The 15,171-nt window shown below is 46.9% G+C and overlaps 1 protein-coding gene across 1 annotated transcript in view; it reads right to left on the bottom strand.

Annotated features, from left to right (window-relative positions):
* Positions 1-15,171, bottom strand: part of RNF150 (ring finger protein 150) — a gene marked incomplete at its 5' end in the record, with an annotated part of 31,258 nt that overhangs the window by 714 nt on the left and 15,373 nt on the right. The window contains one exon of the mRNA XM_009073606.1: positions 12,924-13,134. Coding sequence (XP_009071854.1) covers positions 12,924-13,134 — 211 coding nt within the window. The remainder of the gene's footprint in view (positions 1-12,923; positions 13,135-15,171) is intronic.

Here is a 15,171-nt window from a genome sequence, read left to right as displayed (position 1 = left end):
TTTCCTCTGAAGACATGCTGCAGGTTCTGAGTCCAGGCCAAAGGGATCTACCTTAATCCACCATGACCCCAAATACACTAAAGATCATGTTATCAACTCCTGCGAAACCGAAAATCACATCAAAACCACAAAACTACAAGTGCAGGAAAAGCAACTTGGGTTAGTTTTGATCCCATAGCACTTATTACGTGTATATTTAGCAGCAGATAAAGACAACAGATTTGAAAGCACTAACAGCTGATTTTATTTCCAGAACAATCAGGAGAATCAGGAGAAGCAAAGCACCCTGCATCTCCAGGCACAAAAGCCCCATAGGTGGGTGAGGCCCCAAGAGAAAAAGTTGCTGGTTCATATTTTCAAGTGGTTTAATTACAATGATGATATTTATACTGTAACAATGCAATGCATTTAAATCTGTGGAGGTTTTTCCTTTACATATCTGATTTTTCAGACAACAGAAGCAGAGCCTGATTGGTGATAAAAATTGATGTCTAAAAATCGAGTATCTAAGAATTAATAAGTAAGAAACATCACAGAGGAACCAGGAAAAAAATAACTCCTCAAAGTTTAATGATTTGCTTGAAGCTAAGTGAGCACAATTAGTCTCCTTTCAAGAGCTGCATGACTTTAAAATCTGTTTTAGAGAAGAAAACCCAAATGTGCTTCCTCGTGCTGGGATCAGTCCTCCATATTATGTGGAGAAAGGCTGGACAGGTTAGTGTTACCCAAACTGCAGAGCCAAGGCTTCCCTTGACAGTCCTGCCCAGTTTGCACTGGGATTACTTTTATCCATTCTCAATTGCAAAATAATTAATGCACACAACATCTTTACATCTGTATCTTTCCCCTCCTTCAATCTGACAGTAGTAAACATTTCCAGGCATTGTTTCTGACTGCAAATGTTTCCCCTGGAGTTGGAAGAAGGAACTATGAACAGTGACACATCCTGCAGACATCAGGAGGCTTCAGGCACGCTGAGCCTCCAGGTGAACTGCCAGACCTCAGAGTGCAACAGTGCAACTCTCACCCCCAGCACCCCGAGCATCACCTGCAGCAGTAACGACACGGTTCCAGACCACTGCACCACTCACCATTCCTCTGCAACCAACAGGATCCTTGAAACAACTAAATAATGCTTGAAATGATGACCCAAGAGCAGTTTATACTTGCAGGGCAGAGTTCCTGAAGCTTAGCCACTTGGAGCACTCTGGGGAGCCAAGGCCACTTCCACTGGACTGGCTGTGTGGGAAGGATGGTGCCAGCCAGGTGTAAGCTGCAGGGGCTGAGAGCTGCCAACACCAAATGTCAGCAGCAAACCACAAGTGTTTATGGTGCTGAAACCTTATTTCCAGAACTGGTGTTTCTTCCAGGGATGCACAGCAGAGAAAGTTCTCAGCTGAGTTCAAGACAGGCAGACAGGACAGAGTCAGATTCGCAGCTCACCTCTCTGACCAGGCGCACCTGCTTTCCAAACCAGCAAACTTGAGTTTTCCATTAAAAATCATACACAACTATTCAAATTCTTGATCTTAGTCTCTGCAGAGTGTGAGCTCTGTAGTTTGCCCTCTCTGGGGCTGAAGTGCAGGTTGGTAGAAACAATGACCAAAGAAAGGATCCTAAAAAACGCCCATGGCTATGCTCTGGCACTGCTCCTCTGGCTCTGTGGAAGTGCCTAGGAACAGAAATGCTCCACTTTCCCTGTTTGCTAGCAGGATGTCAGTTCAAAATCCCACAGCTACAGCCTGTCACTGCAGCAGAGTGGGGAGAACACCTCGGACACCACTGTCGGACACATTCCCTTCAGGGACAGCATCAGCACCCACACGTCTTTGGAAGGTGCAGACCACACGAGGCAGTGAATGCTGGAGGAATCCCCCAGCACTGCCTGCTGGGCCCTGTCAACAGAGTCCTGCTGGCAACAACACAGTTTCTGCAAAAGATCCTTGACTCACTGTTAAGAACTTTCAGGACCTTTTGGTAAGTTTTTTTGGTAATCTGCTGGTTTTGTTAAAGCCCTGAAGCCAGGGTGGGATCTCAACTTTCAGTGAAGATCTCAGCTTTCACTTAAAAATAAATGAAGCTTAAGAAGCAAAAATGAAACAAAGAGTTTTAAAGAACAAACCTCTAATTTCAGGACAGATTTGATGCTGAATATCTGACTTGTGATTGTAGATGTTTGAGGTTTGCAATCCTGACTAACAACACTTCACTGTTTTACAGCACTCCACGGGCATAAAGCCTTTTGCTTAATGAAGCAAAAGGCACATCCTAAACTGCTTTCAGCCTGAGTGCTGGTGGCTGCAGCAGGGAACTGTAGACCTCCCTGCCACATTCCCCTTGTGGCGCTGGAACGCAATCCAGCGCAGGACACGGCCTGTCCACACAGACTGTTTCCACCCACTTACATTCCCTGACACAAGTTTGTTTGAGAGTTACAACACAGCAAACTCCTCTAGCCAATATTACCTTAAATCTCACTATGCTAGTGCAGGAGGAATAACTCCAGACAGATGTGGAACTGCCCCAAGGGCAGTACAGCCCTTACCTCTTGAAAAGTTCATCAGGTGATGGTTACATTGGAATATTATTGCAATCAAACAAGGACGAAAAGAGCTAATTACTCTGGTGCTTTAAAAACAGAAGGACTGCACACTAGGAACAGTCGTCTACTGCTGCTGCTCCTCGTAACACTTGGACTCTGTCTATAGTGGTTCTACACTAATAAATATTCCAAAAGGAGGAGGTCAGACCAGAGGTTTCTGATACTGTTTGACAGAGGCTTGGAAGGAAGCTAAGCACCCACAGTGAGTGAGAGGCCGTTTGCAGCACCATTGCCCTGCCGTGCCTGGGTCAGCACAGGCACCAGCTGAGTACACTTCTCATGACCCACCAGAGGGTGAGAACCAAACTGGTGTGACCTGCACTCATCGAGGCCCCACTGTTACTCACCACTGAGTTCCTGCCAAGGAGGCCACATCTGCTGCCATCTTCTGATGACTGTAGGACATGGGCCGTGCCATGGGGATCTCCTCAAATTGCTCCTGCTTGCTCTAGAGCCCGAGATTTCCCCCAAGCTCCCAGAGTTAGAAAAGCTGGACAACCCATGATGGGGCTAAAAGGTCCAGGAGCAACTTGCACCCAGGACATCAGCAGAAAAGTAAGAATACACTAAACCATTATAGAACAAAAGTTCTCGGCACTGAATATATATCAGGTCTGTCTAAGAGGGCATTTCTTTCCTTCTCTGGACCTTTGGGTACCTCTTGGCTCTTACACCCATTTGTGACCGAGCAGGGAAGTATCAATGATTACCTGTCCAACGAGAGCTGCCACCAGGTGTGTAATCCATCCACTGGAAGTGTAACTAAAGCCAGCAAACCTCTACTCTTGTGGATTAAAACCCAGGCCACAGTGATAACCTATTCAGCTAGGATGGTGTCCCTTCCCTGGCTCTTTATCAGCCCCCCCTGCACTAACCCAGCTCCTCGGTCGTGCTCCAGGCAGGAGCTGCTGCACAAAGCTGGGGGATGCTGGTGGCTCTCTCCATCTTATGCCAGTGACAGGCACCAGGGGGGAAGCAAAAGCTGCTGCTGTGCTGCTGGCTTGGGTGAGACCTGTTTGTGTAGGAATAAAGTTGAGCATTTAGCAAAAGAAACAGGTCCTGCTTTGCACAGGTCTCCTGCTCCTGATGGTGATGCTTAGAGGGAAAATGAGCAATTACTGATTTCATATTGACTTCATGTAACAAAATGCTTTAAAAAATGTATCAGTTATTATTTCACTACCTAGCAGATAGCCCAGCAGACAGTGGGACTCCACCTAAAACCTCTTTTGACAATAGATATACAGCAAAACTTGGACCTGGTTTCACATCCCAATAACTGCGAGATATACTTTATTTCAGTTTCTGAAGACAAAACTAAACCAAGACATGAAATCCCTGGGACATTTATGTTCTCAGATCTAGACTAATACCCAACATGTACGTGTTAGTGTGAACTTTCCTCTGGGACTCATTTCTCCTAAGAAAACATTGCTCCCAATCAGATGTGTCTAGAAGGATTTTGCTTCAGAAGAAACCAGAAATGTGACCACCACCTGGAGCTTTGAGGACCTGAGCAGAAAATATATCCAGGGCCATCAGAGGCACTAAATATGGGACCTTTATCAAAGCAGAGTCTGCTCAGCTTGAAGCCACAGCAACTACCAGTGCAAGCAGTGCTCTTCACATTTTGTTTCTAGCACCAGAACAACCAGCACACCATTGATCAATCTGATTTATGAAAGGGAGACATTCCTAAATCCCTCTGTTTTCCTTTGTCTGCCCAAGAATGCACTTTACCATTACAGAGTTTATTGCTTCCTTTACTGCAGCCTTTGCTGCTTATAGTCAAGAGAAAGAGCATGATCTTATCAAGTTAGAACCTCAAATAGCAACTCTTTCCACAGCAGCACCAATCAAATCGAGTTTATCACTGACCCTTTCTTTAGAAACACTACTGACTCTCAAAACTATTCTCAAGCCAATCATCCCACACCTCTCATTGCATCATTTTATCAGTAAGTCTCAAAGTCCTTTCATATCATCTTGAGAACTGTAAGACTTTAGAATGGCCCAGAACTGCACTAAAAAAAGCTAAAATACAACACATGGAAAAAATGCCTCTAAGATCTCTAATGCAAAAGCAGCAGTGGGAATAAGCTTGAGGAGAAAGGTTATAAAACCCCAGGCACTAATGCAGTCGTGTTGTACATAGAGGCTAATAAAACAGCTTTGGCTACAACTGAGAACAAAGTGCTGGGGAATTATTTTATCGCTGTTCCCTAGCACCAGAGAGACATTTATCTGAGCAGAAAGGGGAAATAGCACTTGAACATGGCAACTGCTTTTGGAAGAAAAGGTTAGAGCCTTTTCCATAAATAACAAGCCAGAGCTGTGTGAATGCACTAATGGCAACAGAGCTTCTGCCAGGGGGTAAAGCAGGTGATGTCTGAAACACACTGCAGAGAACAGCAAATATCAGCACACAGGGAGGAACCACATGCCATGACCTGCAGAATTAACTCATGGTGACACTGCAGTAATGTGATTAACTGCACCAGACCCCCAAGTGGTTGAGAGACCAAAAGAAAGGGAAAAAAAATCTGTCCAAATAAGGACATGTGATAGGTAACACAGGGAGCATAAGGGGAAGAACACATACCAGATGTTATTGCATGGAAACGTTTGGACCCAACTGGCAGGAGAAGTAAAACATTTTTTTTCTTCATTATATATATATCTATAGTCTCTCTATACATATATCTTTAACGAGCATATTCAAAGTCCTTGGGATTTCACCCATGAACCAGAACACAAGGCCTTTGCAGTCCACAGCACACATTATTTCAGGAGCCAACACTCAGCAGGTCACTCCTCTCTGTGAGGGGCTGGCTGATATTTTGGGAGCTCTGGACCAGTGTAGTAGTGGGAAGCTGCCAACTTCTCTGTGACACACCACAGGTCTCTACCAGGTCTGACACGAGAAGACCTACCACTTTGCTCTGAGTATAATTTCCTCTTTGTCCTTACTCTTAAGCTTATCATGTTCCTGCCCTGGGAAAAGCAGTGTCCAGAATGGAAACTGCTCCTGTAGCCTGGATACTGCAGGATCATTTTCTCTCCCCAAGAATAGTCTTTCTTCTTCCCTATTGGAAAAATTGAAATTCAGTCACAAAGATTACCAGAATAGCCAATGGAGTCATCACACTGAGGCCAGTTGCACCACCTCTGTGCTCTCCTATCAGCTCTTCCCCATACTCAAGACCCTGTGCAGTTTATCTGCATGTCTGGTCCTCATAGAATCACAGAGAGGTTTGGGCTGGAAGGCATCTTCAAAATCATCTAGTTCCAACTCCTAGGCGAAGTGACCTGGTCACTGTGGTACCCTAAGGGATCCCTGAAGTGCCCTAATTTCTGTAGGAGCTGGAAATAAGCAATGAAGCAAAGTGTAGCATTTGACTGCAATTTTATAAGCAATTAACTTACTTTGTAAAGGCTGAAATGGTTAAGTATTAGAGACTGTATGTGAAAGTCTGAGCTATTGCCCTACAGGAACCTGGAGAAACCTTCAAGCAGAGCAGTTCTGGATGTTTCTTGCAGCCCAAACATCTCCTGCAAGACTTTTACCTACCATACAAAACCATCACACAGTGCACACAGACACCACACAACTCTCTCACGCTGTTGGGGCAGTCAGAACTGCTGGTTACAGTACAAGAAGTTAAGGTGTGAGCACACACAAGATCCTTTACATGCTCGTGACAAAGCAGACAGTTTCCTTGTGCAAATGATTCTCTTACACCTTCACAGGCTCAAGCCTAGATGAATAAGGAGAAAAACACTGCAAACCAAGGACTGGAAACACTCTACCAGCAGAGCTCTTGCCTGACTTCTGTCGCTTGGGTTACCCTCCAGGTGGCTCATGGTGCTGTGAGCACTAAGGCAAACACACAGCTCACTCTGGAGCAGCACCAAGAGTGACTGCTGAGACATGGCACTGCTGCACCTCAGCCTCTCGTGTTCCACAGGCACAGCTGCCTTGTCACTGCCTTTCTCTTCCCACTCACTCACGGGACCTGTTTGCTTGCTGTAGTCTGCTCCCAGCTGGGAGGCTGTGGGAAGGGAGTACCCCTGTCTGTATACCCCCTGCTAGGGGTCCCTGGGGGCTCTAAGCATTACTTCTGCCTTGCCCATCTGTCTGAAAAGTGGCAGCAACTGGCAGCACTGACCCTGGAACCCTCCCTTTCCCCTGCCTGCCTGACTACAGAGACACTGCTCTGTCCCACTTCTTATTTTCAGGTGCTGATCCAAGCTCGATCCTCGTGTCTCCCATTTGGTTTTGCTCCTGAAATGGCAAGAAGTAGACTCAGCATTGCAGTAGCACATTGTATCTTAATGAGCACTTCCTGATGGTTTCAGTGGAGGCTTTTGTGTGAAAACTGATCAGAATAAGAACTACACAGACACCAGCGCTGCACGAGAAAGTCCTACACAATCAAGCTGATTGTATGCAGGATGCTGAACCTCTCTTGCAAGGCAAGGCTTGCATTGTCAAGTATAAATCAAGGGGATCAGCTGGTATTAAGTCAGCTGGTCCCTCTGCAGCTCAGCTTGTGTCATACTCTGCATGGTCTACTTGGCTTTAACAGCTTCCTTGTTCCTCGTTTTATCCAGCTGACTGCCCAAAGCAGGGACATACAAAAATACAAGCTAAGCTACACTGGCCCCAGCCCTCAGGTCCCTCTGCCCTGCAGGCAGAGCACACTCAGAGCCATTGGGAATGACACTCCAAGGACACATTTGGGTGCCAACACAGTGTGGTGGGTTGACCCTGGCTGGACACCACTCTATCCCTCCCCTCCTCAGATGGGCATGGCAGAGACAAGACAAGAAAAGTTAAGTGGGCTGAGATAAGGACAGAGAGGAATCACTCACCAATTACCATCAGGGGCAAAAGCAACTCCATTTGGGGGAGAATAGTTAATTTAATTTATTACCAATCAAACTGGAGTAGGACAATGAGAAATAACATTAAAAATACCTTCCATCCCTCCTTCACTCCCAAATCCTCTCCCTGCTCCCCCAGCAGTGCAGTGGGACAGGGAATGGGGTTGCGGTCACTTCATCACACGTTCTGAACCTCCTCCTAGACTCAATTACTACACAAGCTTCCTGGGTCCTACAGCCTCTTTGGTTAGGTTATGCCAGACTGGTGTGTGCACCTCCCATGCCCTCTGAGCTCATTGCACAGCTCAGGAGGAAAAGGGAAAGTTCAGGAACGGAAGGTTTTGTCCTTGCTTTGTACACAGTGTCAATGAACACAGCAGATGTGAAACAGAAAACAAACAAATTAGAATCAAATTTTCCTCCTTGTTTCACAGGATTTTTGAACATCCTTTTTTGCAATTTGCTGGACAGAAACACTTTGTATTTCACATCTTAACATATGGAAAGGAGGAGCAGTTTGTCAGCAGGAGAACATCGCTGTCCATTCAGTCTGGCAGGAGACTCACATCTCTATGTAACATTCACAGCACATTTTCAGTACCAGTTAGGTTTCACCTGGTGACTCTTTCAAGTCACCAGTGCTAAGCTGGCACCAGTGTCAGTCTCAAAACAAATCTAGGTCCTCAGCTCCTTGGAAGTTCCAGTCTCTGATAACTGTGCAGTGCAACATCCACACAAGCTTTTAATGGAGCCACCAAGGCTCATGTCACGTGCCAGGCACGTGGGACCCAATCTGCTCAGCCTGGCTAGGTCCCATCAGTGTTCTCTCTCCGGGACACTGCCAGGTGCTAATGCAAGTGCTAACAACTTTCTGTATTAATTGCTGTCTAGGGAGTTCTTCCACCTCTTCCTCCCCCTCTCCATTCTGCCTGAACCCCACTATTAATAGCAAGGAGAACAGTCAAGTGGTTCCGAGACAACAGTGGATCATTCTTATCATGCACTTTCATCCACTTCCAAAGGCTGATTGTTCCTCACAAAGACATTTTAGACACACACAGATCAAAATAATTACTTGAGAAGTTACACTAATAGATTTCATGAAGAGCTATCAAAGAGCTTTGAAAGGGTCCCAACAGTCACGAGGAGCTGTAGGCAGGCAGGGTTTTATGGAAAGCACAAAACGAGAGGCAGAGGAGGAACTGCTGGTACTCTCTGGACTGCCCACACTGCTCTACAGTCCAGCACACTCTAGGGACTTCACAGGTGATGTTTCACCTTGGGGGAGAGTTTGTGAGTTCTCCTATTAAAAGTGCTGCCCATGTTTGCCACAGAATTATTTATGGATCTTCCTCCAACCACAAAGATAGCTCTAGTGGGATTTTCGAGGCCTTATGCAGTGGGATGAGACATCCCACTAAAGGGAATCTTAAAGCTTGTCTAAACTGAACAACCAGCAGGATTTAGGAAGAGAGGGCAAAGACTCACACAGTGCACGTTATGCACAGCAGAAATCAGCAAGTGCTTGAGGGAGGTGAATGGCCATGGAGGCTACAAAAGATGAAAAAATTAATAACTACTTCTCACCTGCAAGTGTCACCACACCACCTTTCAAATACCTAGATGCTACTTGCCCAGAAAACTACCTTTTTTAACCATATCACTCAGTCCCAGCTGTGCGTGAACCAAGGAATATTGCAATGTCCTCCTGGAATCCCAAGTCCTCCCTGCAGAGCTGGTGTAGCTCAGAGCGTCTTCCAGCCTAGATCTTAGCCAAGTCCAGCTCAAACCCACACAATCTGCAGAGCAGGAAATTCCACCTGTGCTGAGATTTCCAGGGATGTTAGCATTTTGCATAACTCACTACTAAAAACTAGGCAACACAGATTGCTATGATGAATTATTGTGGAAAAAGATCTTTAGGTTATCTTCTTTCATACCTCCTGGAGAGCTGAAAAGTAATACAGTTAAAGCAGCAACCTCAGCTGAGATGAACTCTTACATATTTCACAGTTTTTCACCCTCTCCCCTCTCTTTTTCTTGTTCCAACTCTAGTTTTTCACTTTTTCCATCAACCATTTTCAGCAACTGATTACAGAAATATGTTACAAGATGCTATCCCAGGATCCTACACAAAATCCTACCAGAGAGCAAACAGTCACTATGGCAATCCTGAACAGACTTTGGGCTATGGATATGCCCAAGGGACTTGAGGAAGGTTTGGCTCCTGGTGGAAGAAGACAGCTGAGAGAAACTGCTACTCATGTGTCAGTGCTGCTGAAGAGATGCTGGCTTAGCAAGGAGCCCTAGGGACTGGCCCCCAAATCAAGTTCCCATGCAGATGTTCACAGCACACTGCACCTTGCAGGGTCCCATGGAAATAATTATCATTCAGGAGCATGGGGAGCAAAAAGGAAGGAGAGGAGAAGAAATGTCTGCTGAGCACACAGACAGAAATGAGAAGAAAAGCACTGGTTGAGTTCCAGAGATTAAAATGTGGCCCCACCAAAGCAGGTGGGAGCTCTGCCACCATGGAGGCAGAATTTCCCCCAATGGGAACAACACTCTGGAAATATCCTCCCTCCAGACACACTGTGGGAGCTCTTCTGGCTCTGAATAGTCACTGCAAATGCAGAAAGGGAAATTAAACCCAAACCAAGACAACAATACCAGAATGATCAATCAACAGACCAAAGGGATGCAACAACAATTAAAGGGAAAAGTATTGCAGGAGTGGGTAGAGAGAAGAAGGCAAGTCCTTCACCTCCTGGGCCACTGAGCTTTGTGAGGGATAAGGAAGGATGCAGGGACTCGTGCTGGGTACAGGTTGCCACATCAAGACTTCAGCAGAGCCTTGGAGCCTGCACAGATTCAGTAAGAAGAGGAAGAAAACCAAGCAGCACAGATTCAGCCTCGAACCAGGCTCCTGTCACTAGTGCTATACAAAGAGGCCAGAACCTGGCAGCTCCAGAGACTCCTAGGAGCAACTGCTCCCAAACTCCTGGGCAGGGCAGCTCACACAGAGGGCACACCCAGCAAGCTCTGCAGTTGTGTAACTGACAATTCTGGAAATGAGAAATACGATGCCGGAACACAGTAAACAGCCACAGAGCCCGCGAAGTCCCATCCATTATGACAGCTCTGACCCAGTTATTCAGCCTGCAGCTGCCCTCTGATGGAGCTAGCACTCTGCTTCATACTACAGCATAGCTGAGGCCCTGTATGTTTCCCTCTCACCAGCTGAGCAGTTCAGGCTGCCTAAGCAGCCAAGTTCTAACTTCCGGAGTGCCTGAACACCCCAAATCCACATAAGGCAATGGCAGAGACAAATTCCCATCTCATCACTGCTGGAACTCAGCCCCTAACTCCCAATCCAAGATCTCTTTGCTGCAGCTCTGCTGCAAAAAGGGACCAAAGGGCTGTTTCAGGGAGCTGCTGCAAAATGCACCACTTTGGATAGGTGATGGGAGCATTTAACTTGCACATCTACCACTGACAAACAGTCAAGTGTTACATTCCCCTTTGAGAGGAGAACTCCAGATGAAGATTTGTGTCTACGTATCAATGATGAGTGTGACAACAGCTCACCAAGCATCAAACCAGAGTTCCCCGAGAGCCTATGAGACAGCCACAGCACGGGCAGGCACACACCTGGGTTTGGGAGGCCCCCAGGTGCTTCCAGCTTTCCTCAGGGCTCCTCTCACAAAGCAACTGCAAAGGCCTCTCACCCCTGAGACTGCATGAGGCTCACAGTCTTCACAGAGCTCAGGCCACCTGCCTGTTTTCCCTCCCTGCTCTCTTCTCCTGTTCTCTCTCAACCAGGGAAAACCCTTTACACAGTCCTTCCCCAGACAAGGCCAGGGTGTTCAGGTGATGCAGATCTCCTGATGCTCCAGGGCTGCCTATGTGCAGGCAGAATGAAGCTGCAGAGCTCTGCTGGCTCGGAGTAAGGTTTTCACCCACTTACTTCACTTAGCTGGCAACTTGGAAAATGAATTAAAACCGTGTTTGTTCCTTCTGCAGACTCTGGACACAAAACTGGAGGGCAGAGTGTCTGGAGAGTTACTGAGCTCCTGTGCTCCCTCGCAGCCTCGACACCACTGGTACCCCTGGTGAGGAGCCAGAGGAGCTGCTTGGCATGTCAGGGTGCTGGGGTGAACAGCATGGGCTGCCCCTGCACTGGACCTGGGCACCCTCAGCAGGTGGCACACAGCTGTGTGTGAAGGGCACACCACTCCCCTTCCTTGCAAACAACAGCAGGGCAAGGGCACGATCTGTGAGAGAGCTACTTGTTCCAGGGGTGCTGAGAGGACCCAGCTGAGACCAGTGTGTAGCTTTGTTACACTGTGGGACCACCTTTGCTTCACTGTTTAAATCAGCCTCAAATGCGTTGAGAAACAATTACTAGAAGCACCAAAATCCCACCTGGCTGTGGCCAGCTCCTGCCAGCATTCAGGGAGCCCTGAGCAAGCTGAATGTCCCCAGGCTGGCTGTGGAGGATGGCCGGGCTCAGAACCCTGCAGCTCAGCCTTGCTGGATCCAGGACTCAGACCATAAAAGGGCCAACCCTGAAACCAGAACCTAATCCACAAAAGATAACTTAAAAATCCCCTTCTGGGTCACCGTGTCTAAGGTCCCAAATCCAGCATGTCCAGGAGCTGTTTTCACTGCCAGGACACTGGCTGTAATGTGAGGGAAAATGTGATTATCAAGTCTCTCCACAGAGCAAAGAAACTAATGTAAAGTCACTCCAGCCTAGTTTCATCATCTCTCTCCTACTTTACACACATCATATTGTTACTTGTCTTCTTTTCCATGCCCATAGCAGTACCTAGAAATGGTTAAAGATGTGTATTTTTTCCAGAACCTGTGCTAACTCCATACACAAACTTGTACCATCACATTCTTCTACCTCCGAGTGTATCTGATGATTTTCTCCAATGGCCTTGTCAATACACCAACTGGTACAAAACATAGGTATTTTCTACTGATCTGTTATTTTACTGAAAAATGAGAACTTTCAGCTAGCAGAGTCCTCACTCAAAGCAGCTGACAACATTCTTTTTAAACTGTCAGAAGGAGATTTTCAATAAAGAACATAATTTTTAGGCACAGAGAGACATGAAGACATTTTGAGAATTACTCATCCACATGGTGCCCTTTTCAGAAGTGAAAGGTAAACACACTGAAAACACCACAAATTCTTCCTTTCCTTCGTACAAAGTGGCAGTGTCAGTAACTCTGACCCTGAATCCAGCACAGAACACATGACACTCAGCTTTACTTACCCTGCAGGTTCCTGCTGGGCTCAAAGCAAGACCAGTGCTCTGCTCCAGTGCTGAGCCCTCACAGGCCACTTCTCCCGCACCATGGTAGGGACTTGGGCTCCTAAACACTTATTTCTGCGCAAATTCTGCCAGGAATTGGAACTTACTGCTCGTAGTGAAGTTACCCTCCCCAGGCTGGGGAAAGGAGTCCACGTCCTGGATGACCTGCAGCACGCCCAGGGTCCGTGCCGGGGCGTCCAGCGCGACAGAGCTCTCGTTCACCGTTATGTCGCTGGCTCCCGTGATCTGGTTGGTGGGTGGTCCTCCTATGGATGCTTCCAGGTCTGGAGGAATGTCATCCATGCAATCTGCATTTGGCTGATGGAAAAAAAACCCACTGAATTTACTTGTTCCCACTTTAGATTTTTTCATATTATTTCAGTACTGAAAATGACAACATAAAATGAGCAAACACACAGAGCTTGTTTGTCTTCCTGTACTTAAAACTTAATATCATCTGTTGGAAGAGAGACCCAAAGTATGCAGTGGAAATAAGGAGGATTAAACTGTGTCATCTATGATTGTTAAACATTCAGAAAGCCAGAAAGGCAACTGTGTCTTGGGCTGCAGAGGCAGCAGGTCAAGGGAGGTGATTCTCCCCCTCTGCTCTGCACTGCTGAGACTCACCTGGAATACTGCACACAGTTCTGGTGTCCTCAATGTGAGAAAGACATGGAACTGTTGGAGCAAGTGCAGAGGAGTTGCTAAGAGCACTGGAGCATCTCCCCTGTGAGGACAGGCTGAGGGAGTTGGGGCTGTTGAGCCTCAAGAAGAGAAGGTTGTGTGGAGACCTCAGAGCACCTTCCAGGAGCTGAAGGGGCTCCAGGGAAGCTGCAGAGGGATCTATGTTAGGAGCTGCAGGGACAGGACAAGGGGCAATGGGCACAAATTGCAAGAGGGAAATTGAGGTTACATATTATGCAGAAGTTTTCCCTGTGCAGGTGGTGAGACCCTGGCCCAGGTTGCCCAGGGAGGCTGTGGCTGCCCCAAGCCTGGCAGTGTTCACAGCCAGGTTGGCTGAGCCTTGAGCAACCTGCTCTGGTGGGAGGTGTCCCTGCCCAGGGCAGGGGGTTGGGGCTGGATCATCTCTAAGCTCCATTCTAACCCTAAAATTCTATGATTCTATGATTCTTGTTCATACTTTCAGAAGGCTTTAGAAGAGAGCACATTAAAAACTACCTCACTTATTGATATGATCTGCTCATCACAGGCAGATTGCTGAGTCAGATCACAAGCATAAACAGAGACAGTAGCTGAAGGGGAATGATTATCTTCTCCCAAAATATACATTTTATAGCACCAATATCAGAGCTTCCAGCCACAAGAATCCAAGGGAAGTGCCCGTGGGTGCATCTCTGTGCTGGCTGCAAAAATAGATGCTAAAGCTGTTTGTAAGACAATTTTCTAAACATCAAAAGATCATTTCCTTTGCTAATACTGTATTTCCTACAAAACCAAATGATGAGAAAAGAAACAAACAAGCAATAATGGGAATCTGAAGAGCATGACTTGGTTCACAGACTCTGCTGCTATGTGACTTAGTGAGACCAGTGACAGGGACTTAACAAGACTGCGCTGCAGTTACACAGACACCTTGTTAAGTTAGGATATGTAAAGTTAAGTTGTTACATTTATCTTTATTCTACAGGAACCAGACAGCTAATCTGGATCAGTCCCTCAGGCCTGCTCAGTCCCTCCAGTGGTTTGTGAGGATTTTGCTGTGTGCTGAGTGGTGTGAACTGCCCCCTGTGCCTTCCCTCTGCTCAGCACCAAGCAGAGATAGGGCTTAAGCTGCTAGACTGGGAATGCCACGTCCAGATGGCTGAGGTCAGGGGAGATGTACTCTGCTCAGTGGATCTGATTTCTTCAGTGCTTAGGTGTCTCACCTGCCAAGGCACTTCTGAAAACCTCACCAGCTGCTTATCCCCAAGAGCAGACACCGAGAAACCAAGGGAGATGTGATACAGCAGAGGCTTAAAGGGAGACCTAACTTTAAGCACAGGAGAAATCCCTTTGAGCTCAGGCACAGCAGGTTACCATATGCTCACATTTTGTTTCAGAATCAGGAGCTTAGCATGTTTTGTCTCTTCCCATACACTCCCTGGCTGATGGTTGCCACCTCTCAAGTATTGTTTCCCCAGTGCTCCTAATGAAAAAGGCAGGGGACTTAAACCTTCCCCAGGTAGATTCTATCCACAAACTGCAGGTTGGAATGAGAATTGCTGTGCCCTGGCTCCAGCCTAACAGACTCCTCTGAACAGGGACAGAGGCACATGCAGCTGGACTAGTGAGCCTCACTGAGCCTGTGCTTTACTAAGTGAAACACCAACCACCTCTCTGTAGGATAGGGATCCA

This window comes from Acanthisitta chloris, unplaced genomic scaffold, assembly GCF_000695815.1.
Source record: "Acanthisitta chloris isolate BGI_N310 unplaced genomic scaffold, ASM69581v1 scaffold24364, whole genome shotgun sequence".
In the NCBI taxonomy this organism is placed as follows: Eukaryota; Metazoa; Chordata; class Aves; order Passeriformes; family Acanthisittidae; genus Acanthisitta; species Acanthisitta chloris.
The sequence above is the reverse complement of the archived record's forward strand: the minus strand, read 5'-3'. Positions and strand labels throughout refer to the sequence as shown.